The sequence below is a fragment of the Bubalus kerabau genome, chromosome 4 (genome assembly GCF_029407905.1).
Source record: "Bubalus kerabau isolate K-KA32 ecotype Philippines breed swamp buffalo chromosome 4, PCC_UOA_SB_1v2, whole genome shotgun sequence".
Taxonomy (NCBI): Eukaryota; Metazoa; Chordata; class Mammalia; order Artiodactyla; family Bovidae; genus Bubalus; species Bubalus kerabau.
Window position 1 is genome coordinate 27,622,294 of NC_073627.1, and position 10,652 is coordinate 27,632,945.

The window sequence follows — 10,652 nt, forward strand, 5'->3', positions numbered from 1 at the left end:
CCCTCCCGCCAGGGTGAACAAAAATTCTCCATGTTATCCTTGCCCAGTGCTCTGAGCTGGGGACAAGACAGTAAAGGTGAGACCCAGGCTCTGCCTCCACAGAGCGAGGACTGGGGGCCTGGAAAGAGAAGAGTCATCCAGTTAGCAGTGACTAGCCGGCTGAGTGACAAAGGAGAAAGACGGGGGCTGGGGACCTGGGCTGAAGTTCTGGGAAAGTTTCCTTGAGGACTGACTCAAGGGCTTCTGGGGCAGAGGGTCTGGGCCCCTGCAAAGAGCTGGAGGCTGGCCTTCTTGACTCCCCCAGCCTGCTCTTCCAGCCCCCCATCAGCTCCCTTTGCCCCAAGCCCCACCAAGGCCCCCTTCAGCACTGTCCTCCTGCCCCTCTTCCCTGGGGCTCAGGAAACTCATCTCCAAGCACTTTTTGGCTTCTAAACCTCCCAGTCTCAGGCTGCTGGGTGGTTGGTAAACAGCTTATTAAGGTGATTAACGCTGCAATTAAAGCTGGAAAAACAGAGGCCAGGGTGCTGGCTGAAGGCTCTCCCTTCTCCTCCCCCCTTCATTCTCCCCCAGCCCTCCTCTGCCATCCCCTCCGGGCATGGTTGATGCAATTCAGCCTGACTTAGCCAACCAGAGCCCTCACCTAGGTGGGGAGGCTGCACATCAAATGTCTCGGTGCCTGGAATCCCCTTTCCCGCAGAGGTGGAAGGCTCTGCTGGCCTGGGGAGTAGGTGGTAGTGACGGTGTGTTGCTGAGGCAGGTGGTGTGTGGAGGCTGAATTGGGGTGAAGTCTCTAAGACCCCCTAGTATCCAGGACCCCTTAAAGGGAGGGGCCTCAGAGACAGGGGTTGAGATCATCCTTCTTATCCATTTCCGCAAGTGAGAAGGGCAGGAGCCCTCTCCTCCCAGTAGAGGGGCAGGGGTTTTCTTTCTCCAGGCTCTCAGAGTTAGGGTGGTTCTCAGCATGTCTGAGGGGCTGGCAACTGCCAGATCCTGACCCTTCCCTGAGCTTGGCATCCAGGGAAGTATTTAAGAACTCTCTGGGTCCATGCCATCCCTCCCTTTAGCATATATATATATACACACATACACACACACACACACACACACATATATATATATATATATATATATATATATATATATATATATATACTAAGTCGCTTCAGTCGTGTCCGACTCTGTGCGACCCCATAGATGGCAGCCCACCAGGCTCCCCTGTCCCTGGGATTCTCTAGGCAAGAGCACTGGAGTGGGTTGCCATTGCCTTTCAAGAAGCCCTCAAGGCTCCCCCACAAGCCTCCTTCCCTTGTGCCCCATGAGTCCTGGGAGGGGAGTTATTCTGCAGGTGGGATCTCCAGGGAGTATGTTCCCAGACCCCCATCTCTGCCTCTCATGCTGCCATCCTTTTTTCAAGGCACAATTCAAATGCTGCCCCCACCACGAAGCCTTTCCACGTTTCCTTCCCACCCACCACCAGCTGCCCTGCCCCTTTCCTCTGACAATTCACCCAACCCCCTTGGCTGTGTCAGGTTTGCCCAGCCGGGGGCCTCTCCAGGGTAGTCCCTGCTTCTGACCCTGGAGCTCCTCACCCAGATCTGTGCCTCCTTGCCCAGGCCTCAGTCATCTGTGGCACCAGTGCCTAGAACAGTGCGAGAAATAGAGCAGGTGCTCAGAAAACACTGGGTTGACTCACTCCTTTTTGGAGTGCACCTAGAGATGGGCAGATCAACAATGTGGCAAGTGCAGCCAGGGGCCTGGGTCTGAATCAGTGGCATCGAGGGTGGGATGGGGCAGGAGTCAAGGTGGGCAGTAAGCCCCATCATTCTGTCACCATCGTCAACAGCAACTTTGATATACTGAGCAGTACTCCGTATGTGCTGTGTACCTTGTGAAACATTTTATACACACTATCCATTTAGTCCTCTCAACAACTACCTGCTAGGCAGGTAGCATTATTCCTATGCTATAGGTACTGAGGCTTAGAAAGGCTAAAGGATTTGCTCAAGATCAGACAGTCAGTAGTGGAGGCAGGATTCACCCCAGGTCAGCTGACTCCAGCGTGCACATTCCTGACTCTAGCATCTCAAGCTTTTCCAAGGATCAGCCCTGAGGAAGAAGGCCAGCCCCTCCCCCCACACTTCTCCCAGGGAAGAACCCAGGAAGGGAGGCTGGAGGGCTGGGGTAGGCAGAGCTACTCAGCTCTCTGACACCCTACCCTGGGCATTTTAGTAAAGTGTGCTGCAGAAAAGCCCACAAAGAGCACTCATTCTCCAGACAGACCAGCATTCAAATCCCAGCATTGCCACGTATTAGTTATGTATCTCTGGGTTGGGAAGATCTCTTGGAGTAGAAATGGCAACCCACTCCAGTATTCTTGCCTGGAAGATCCCATGGACAGAGGAGCCTGGTGGGCTACAGTTCGTGGGGTTGCAAAGCGTTGGACACGACTGAGCAACTGAACATGCATATAATTATGTAACCTTGATGGAGATTGGATCTCTCAGATGAGCCTGTTTCCCCATCTGAAAAATGGGCACTATACCACCCACCTCCCAGGCTGTTTTGAGGATCACATGTAACGTGCTTGGCACAGAATATGGGTTTAACAAATCCAGCCCTTACTAAGGTTTGGAGAACAGTGACCCTCGGGGCAGACTGGGGTTCCCTCACCCCCCTCTTCTTCTCTGAAGGTTGTCACGAGGCAATGGGTGTAGTCAAGAAGCACCTGGCAGAAGATGGGCTCAGCCGCCCCACCCGGGCACTCTGCCAGGTCCCCCACCTAAGCATCTGTCCCCGTGCCCCCCACGCCCCACCCTAGGCTGGTGAAGAGGGTGACCTGTTTGGCCTGGAGGTGAGGAGAGGAAGAAGGGGAGGTCAGGGGTGGGGCTGACCCTGAGGGAGGTCACCCGGGCAGTTAATCCAGCCTGACAGAGCAGGGATGAGCAGGGAGGAATTAGGAGCTTACAACATCCTTTCATCCCGAAGCAGCCCGCCAGCCAGCCTGCCCGCCCAGCCTCCCTCCTTCCTTCCTCTCTCTTTCTGCCCTTTTTTTCCCTCTCCCTCCCTTTGCTGGCAGCCCAGCCCTAATAAAATGCAGTGTCTCCAGCAAGTCTGCCCGGCTGCCGCCTCGCTGCTCCTGCCTGCACGCAGCCCTCAACCCAAACTGCTCAGCTCAGCCCCGCCTGGCAGCTGCCACTTAACCCTTGCCAGCCCGGCTGGCGTCCGTAGGCTGGAGGCCCTCCTCCCTTCCGCCAGCCTCAGGCAAGGGGGAGGGGAGGCCTATTTTCTGAGAGGCAGAAGGGTAAGGTGGAGGCCGGAGGTCCCCAGGTTCTGGAGTCCTGCTGTTCCACAGGGCCCTTCTGTTCTGCTTCCTCATCCTTATTCTGCTTTGTGGCTCACAGTCGCCCCAGAGGCCCGAAAGGGTGGGGATTGTTGTTCCCATTCAACAGGTGAGAAGCTGAGATTCCAACAGGGAGTTTCCAGGCTGAGCTGGGTCACCCTGGCTGCTGGATGGTGTTGCTGAGTCTCCATTCTAGACTTTTTCCAGTACAGGGCACTGTCTCTGCTGTGTGTGTGTGTTCACCTGTGTATCCCTTGGAGTGTTACTGTTCGTATATTTGTGTGATGCTAACTTGTCTCGGGTGTGCATTCAGTACCTGGCCTCAGAGGACAACATGAGTCCATGTATGTGTGATGGTAGAGAGATGTGAGTCTTGGTACATGTGTGAGAGGTGGCTTCACAGCGTGTGCATGAATCCCATCTGTGTCTCCCATCTGGGCCAAGATGTTTGCTCACGAACACTTCCGTTCCCGCTGCCACCTCCAGCTCTCTGTCTCCAGAGTCTTGGAGTTGGGCAGCTGGAAGAGGAGGGGGCAACGCTGCTGGCCTAGGCCGTCAGTGAGTCAGGGCCCAAGCACTCCCTGCGAAGGTCAATGTGGAACCCCCCTTGTCTGTTTCCATGGCCCAGCCTGGATCTCAATGGCCTGGGGTCCCTGCCAGCTGTGGAAGCAGTGGTGTTCTCCCTGCCTAAGGCGTCGCCCTCACCTCCAGCCGAAAGGGACAGACAGGAGGGTGAGTGGTAAGAAAATGCCTGGGCATGGAGGCAGGGGGTTTACACATGTGTGCAGCATGTCTGTGTGTGAGCCCAGGATCAAAGAGCAGCCCTGAGGTGACCCAGCAGCGGCAGCAGTGGAGGGCTGCTAAATCACACCGACAAGGGACGCCAAGCAGAGTGGAGTCAGGGAGGCCAAGGGCTGGGAGCCTCCATTCCCAAGACCGTGGGCCAGCCGTGTGGTCAGAAGCATCTGTTTCCCCCGGCCAAGCCCAACTCAGCTCTTGAGCTCAGAGCCCCAGCAGTAGTTCCCCAGGGCTCTAAATCCCTTAGGAGCCCTGCTCAGAGGTCCTTCCCCACCAAACAACTTCCCTGACTCCCAGCCCTCCCCTGAGAGCTGCCTGCCTCTAGCCTCCAGTTCAAAGAGCTCAGTGGTTATTTTCTTCTTTTTTATTAATGTTATATATAAAGGTGAGTCCAATAAGAAAGCAGAAATGAGAAGGCTGGGAGAGGGTGGGAGCTGGCTTCGTTCCCGTCCCCCTGGGGTGGGACTCTTTGAGATCCACCATGTCTCTCCTCACGCCTGCGCCTCCCACCAAACCCAAATCCAGCCGGAGCCCACATCTCTGTTTCTCTCAGCTCACTGCGCACAGGCAGGTACATCCAGGAGGAAAGGGCCACATAAATAGGAAACCACAGGAGGGAGGAGGCTGCTTCTCTCTGTTGCTTTAAAAAAAAATACATACTATATATATAGCTAGAGTCTTCTACCCCTCCTCTTCTTCGATGTTTAACCACATCAGGGGTGGAGGAAAGTTAGCTTTGGGGGAACATCTGGGCCAGCAAGAGCCAGTACTACCAGCCTTTCAGCCAGCCACCCCCTCACCCCTAAAGGTACCGAGTTATAACACCGTGCACCTCACCCGACATTCTCTGTCTTGGCGGGAACAATCTGTTTCCAAGGCCACCGGAAAGGGGGTGTTTGGGGGTTTGTCTTTCCTGGTGTGTCTCCTTGGAGATTTGGGGTTTGGCGCCAGCTTACTGGAGTAGAGGAAGAGGTGGGAAGAGGCGGGGTGGGGGTGCGGGGGTGAGCAGAGGCGCCCACGAAGGGGATATTGGTCCTAACTGTTAACAATGCCCTTTGTCTTCCTATTTTTCAACAGCTTTTGAAACCAAAGTTGTGCAAAGTCCTGTACATGGGAGAAGAAATGGGTGGTCGGGAAGGCTGCCTGGGACCCACCCCTCCTCTTCGACCAGAGTTGGGGAGGCGAGGTGCTCCTTGAATTCTTCTCTCTAAAGCCACAAATATTAAAAGCTTCCCTTACTTGGGGCTTTTCTTTGGTGTAACCCTCAAATCTTAAATGAGGGCTAGAAGTTCAGGGCAGGGCTCGCTGAGGTCCCCACCCTGAGTCCCAGTCTCACGGTCCAATGTCTTTTTGGCAGAGGGGATGCTCAGGAAGGAGACAACCACAGGTGGCTTGGGGGAGGATCTTGGGCCTGGCAGGTCCTGGGATCCACAGTGCCTGGTGCCCCAGCCGAGCCCAAGCCTGACCTGCGCACACTCCACAGTCTCCCCAGTACCCAAGGAATCCAGTCTGGGGACCGAGTACTAAGATTTAGAATCTGGAAGGTGATGAGCCATTTGAAGCCAATCCAGGCTGGCTCTTGGAGCAGAAGGGGAACAGCTGTCCCAGCTGGAGTGGAGTGCCCAAACATCTGGAGGGGCACCCCAGTGTCTAGGCAGGGAGTGGGAGGTTCAGGGGGCATCCTTGGTCCATGTAAATTTCCTCTGGAAGCTCTTGGGTCCCTGGAAGAAGGGGCAAGGGAAGGGGGAAGGGATGTCCTTTCCCCTGTGCTCCTCGATGATTCCTGAGTGTCAGCTAGGACGGAGGCGCCTTCTGCCTGGTCCCGGGGTTCCTTCGTGAGAGATTCAGGACGGGTAGGTGCTCAGTACACAGCCCCAGGGTTGGGCGGAGGCCCAGGGGAGGCATGGTGCAGGGTGGCTGGTTGAGGCGGCTGCTGCTGTAAGTGGGGTCCACTCAGGTTCTGTGCATGGTACCAGGAGTTGGTGGGGTCGTCCAGGTAGCTGGGGGAAGCACTGTACGGGAGTGGCGGGGGCAGCTGGCTGCGGGCAGGGGCTGGAGTAGAGTGGGAAGAGGTGTCCCAGAGGGCAGGTGACGGTGGTGAGTTGCAGGCCATGGAATCACTGTTGTTGGGGCTGTGCTCCAGGGGAACCTCCCCATTCTTATAGAGCTTCTTGAATTTGGAACGGCGGTTCTGGAACCAGATTTTCACCTGCCCCAAGAAGAAAGGGGGAGCTAGTTAGCCTCTTAGAACACCTAGTGAAAACCCGTCGGGGAAGCCAATCTGGAGAGGGCTGGGCCAGAACCCACTGTCACATAAGACCCAGGCAAAATCCAGGCATCCTGCCTCCGGGCCAGCATCTTTTTCTACTGGGGATAGAAATTCAGCTAGGAACTTTTGGCGGCTTAGGTCCAAATTCTGCTCTGCCACTTACTAAGTGTTTGACTGTGGGCAAGTTACCCGACCTCTCTGGTTTTTGCTGTCCTCATCTGCAAAATGGGGATGCTGGCAGCACAATTACCCACCTCACAGGGTCACTACAATGCTCAAAAAAGTTAAGACAGACAAAGAACTCGAAGCAGCCAGCCATACACCTGACATAGTAGGCACTGAAGAAAGGGCAGCCCAGAGGGGAGGAGGCAGTTCGCAGCATTTTGTTCACATTAGAAACCCATAAGCAAAGGTGCACAGATATACAGAGACAAATACACACCCACATAAGCATCTCCATGTGCATGAACATACCCACTCACCACTTCACACACAGGCATCAGTCTATAAAGACACACACATACACAGATACACCCAGATAAACGCCCTGCAAACATGAGCTCCCATGTTCGCACACTCAGGAGCCCTTAAGGGCTGGTTAGTGGGGGTGATCTGGGACTCAGGAGCAGGTGAGCCATGATTCCCCAAATTTCCCTTGGGGTATCTCCCCCTCCGCCTGCTGCTCTCCACCCCATGACTGGTACAAACAATGAATCAGCTCCTCACCGGGTGACCCAGATTCCCGGCGGACTGGGCCCCACGCAGCCGCAACCCAGGCCCGCCTGTCAACACCTGTATGGAGCCAGGCGTCTGTCACTCCTCCCCTGAGCAGTGACAGGCTGCTGGGGGCTTTAGGGACAGGCTGGGGCTGGGGGACTGCCACCTCTGAGTCCCTACCCCCCTTTGTGGGGAATCTGTTCTTGCCTCCAAGCACACAAGGGGTGGAGCATTTGGGTACTGAGCAGGAATGCAGTCTTTTGATACAAGCACACATTTTTGTACATACACTCACCACGAGGCCCAGTCAAGTACATGTGTCCATCAATAAACACAGTGGCCCTTGAAAGGCCTTCCTCCTTAGGTGTGTTTCCCACATGTACTGTGCACACATTAGCCTGTGTGCAAACAGACATGAATACACATGTATGTACACCCCTCACACACACACCTAGCCTGGGGTGGTGGGGTGGGGTGGTGGGGAGCATGATGCGGACTCCTAGCAGTGACCAACGCTGCTGGGAGCCTGTGGAAGCTGGGGATTCTGGGGTAGAGGGAGGGTACCTCTCCTTCTGATAGACGCACTCAGTCCACACTCAGTCGCATGATTCACAAATATGCACACCTGTACACGTGCTAATGCACAAACTTCAACCGAGTTTGAGATCTGGGGGTCCTTCTACCCACAGACAAGGGTTTCAAGGGCCTGCAGGCAACTTATGAAGCCATCTAGGCTCAGCGGTGCCTGGGGTATCCCGGGGTCCCGCAGGACCCCACCGAGTCCTCATGGCCTTCGACCGCCCGCCACTGACCTGCGTCTGAGTGAGGCCCAGCTGCGCTGCCAGCTCCGCGCGCTCGGGCAGAGCCAGGTACTGGGCCTTCTGGAAGCGGCGCTGCAGGGCGGCCAACTGGTAGCTGGAGTAGATCGTGCGCGGCTTTCGGACTTTCTTGGGCTTCCCGTTCACCATGCGCACCTCAGCTTCCGGCTCCTCCTTCACGGACACTGCAGGCAACGCACCGGGAGGTGGGCGACTCAGCCTCGGCCAGAGACACCGGCGCCCTCAGGAGCCCCGCGGGAGCCCCCACCCTCCGGCCCACCGACTCGTCCCGGGACTTCCTGGCGGCGCTCTCCGCCGCCGACGCCCCGGGAGGGAGCTGCGGCCGCAGAGCCTGGCCGGCGGCCGCCCACGACGCTGCGCTCCCGGGCTCCTAGCTCCCCGGGTCCCGGCGCCAGCCACCCCTGGACGCGCACGGCCGCCGCCTCGCTCCCCTCAGTCCCTGCCACCCGCCTGCTCGCCGCCCTCTCACAGGACCTCGCCGTCGGTCACTTCTCTCGCTCTTTTTTTTTTCGTTTTTTAGACCTTTTCTTTTTAGAATAATTTTAGATTTCAGAAAAAGTTGCGGACACATCAGACTTCCCTTTCTTTCGCCCTTTCCTCAGATCCTTTCTTCTGTCTTTTCTTTCACTTTGTCTCTCCATTTTTATGCCTCCACTTTATGTTTATAAATAAAAATATTTTATATTTTATAAAAACATTTTTATGCCTCCATTTTTCTTTTTGCCCCCGTTTCTTCACTCTCAATTGCTGCTTCCCTCCCTCTTTCCGTAATTCTGAGGGGTCTTTCTCCGTGTCCCCCTCATCTTTCTCCCCCTCCCCAGCCCAGATCCAAACTGCGGTCGCAGAACTCCCAGCGCCCGCCGCCTGCCTCGAGCCCGATGGAGAGCCGCTTGCTGAAGTGCCGGGAAAGCACCTGGATCTCTCTGACCTGGGCTCTCTGACCGTCCAGGGCCCTCTCTTTCTCCGCCTCGCTCACCCGGATCCTCACCCGGGACCTACCGCGGCGTCCCGCGTGCACCACGCCCCAAAGGCGCCCAGTTTCTGGACTGGAAGGTCGTTCGTCCACTCTGGGGTCATCTAGCTCACCGTCTCTAACTTCAGACAGTACATTTCTTAGCCGGGACGCTCCCCTAGATTTTGGCTCCAATTCCTCTCTCTCGGGAACCTCCCAGTGCCTCCCATTCTCAGCGACCCCGCGGTCCTCACCTGGGTCCTGAGCGGGCAGCGGCTGCTCCCGGTAGGCTCCATATTGCCGGTAGGAGGTTCCGTAGGTATATTCCGACTTGGGCGAATAAGCGCCTGTGCCTCCAAGCCCGTTGAGATTGAACTGGTGGTGGTAGGTGTAGGGGTTTACGGTCTGGCCATAGGGCTGGCCCGAGTAGTAGTCGTGCTGGGGAGCGCTGTAGTAGCCCAGGTCAGTGACGGAAGACTCGGGCAAGGTGGGCGAGTCCTTGGAACCCGCATGGCAGCTGAGCGAGCTGGAGATGTCGGTGAGGATGCTGCTGAGCTTGCGATCGAAGGAGCCACTCATCCTGGCGGGCGCCGTACCACCCCCGGGCTGGCCTCAGCTGGAACGCCGAAGCGGGCAGGAGCTCGGGGGAGGCGGAGGAGACCAGGCGGGGTTGTGTGTCCGGAGGACGAGGGGGAGGGTTCCCGGCAGCGTCTCTGGGGAGGGTCGGTCGAGGGGCGCTTAGACCATCGCGGGTCTTCCGGCGGTCGCGGCGCGCCTCTCGTCGCGTCCCAAGCCACAGTCAAATGCTGCCAGCTCCGCCCGGCCAGCCGGTTATAGACTCAATAGTGGAGTCGCAGAGGGAGGCCCCAGCGCTCTGATTGGCTGCAAGTCTTGCCTTCCAGGCAAAACATGCTCTTGCGCTCTTTCGTTTCTCTCTCTCTCATTCTTTGTTGTTACTCAACACACAAACACACACACACTCACACACACGGTCACACACACACTCTCTCTCACACACACACTCACACAGACCCCTCTGTTCCTCCTCCTGTGGATCCCTTCCCCAGCCCAGATAACCCCTCAGTGCTCCTGGAGGAAAGAGTGGGATAAAGGTATCTCTGCAAGAGACCCCAGCTCTGTCCGTCTGTCTGTCTCTCTGCCTGTGAGTGGAAGGTGGGCTCAGGTGCCATAGAGGAGGGGAATTTGCCCGCTGGGTGTCTGTGAGGTAGGTGTGTCAAGGTGTGTGGGGTGGCGGGGCAAGTGACGGGCAAACATGCCCAAAGTGGCAGGACCCAGGCTCATGAAAATGTTCTAGTTTTTTCTTTTTTTAATTAGAAGAAAGAAAAAAAAATAGGTTAAAGAAAAAGTTTGAATATATATTACTATATCATTTTTACAGCAATGCAATCACAAAATGTGACTTTAAAAAGTGTTTTTAATGAATGAAGGGGTCCATCAGACAAAAGTGCATCAGGCCTAAAAAAGTCATCACTGGGTCCAGGGAAGCTCCAGGAGGTGCACAGCCTGTGTGTAGTGATGTTAAATTTGTCTCTAAAAGTTTCAGAGATGACCTAGGCTTGTGGGAAAGAACATGGTCCCCATGAAGATGAGTGGGACACAGGCTGGCTGGCTGTGCTTCAGTAAGTTTAGGGGCAGATTCTGTGCCTCTGGGACTCTCATACCCAGACAGAGTGAGCATTTTTAGAGACCAGGGGTGTGTGATGTAGGGATTTCATG

General features: G+C 55.9%; 1 protein-coding gene across 1 annotated transcript; it reads right to left on the reverse strand.

Moving 5' to 3' along the window:
- Positions 1-5,550: 5,550 nt before the first annotated feature.
- Positions 5,551-9,585, reverse strand: DLX3 (distal-less homeobox 3). The gene is made up of 3 exons (XM_055579998.1): positions 9,170-9,585; positions 7,937-8,127; positions 5,551-6,347 (listed from the first exon to the last, which is right to left on the reverse strand). The coding sequence occupies exons 1-3, from the start codon at positions 9,492-9,494 to the stop codon at positions 6,000-6,002; spliced, it is 864 nt and encodes a 287-aa protein (XP_055435973.1). The 5' UTR covers positions 9,495-9,585; the 3' UTR covers positions 5,551-5,999.
- Positions 9,586-10,652: the final 1,067 nt, after the last annotated feature.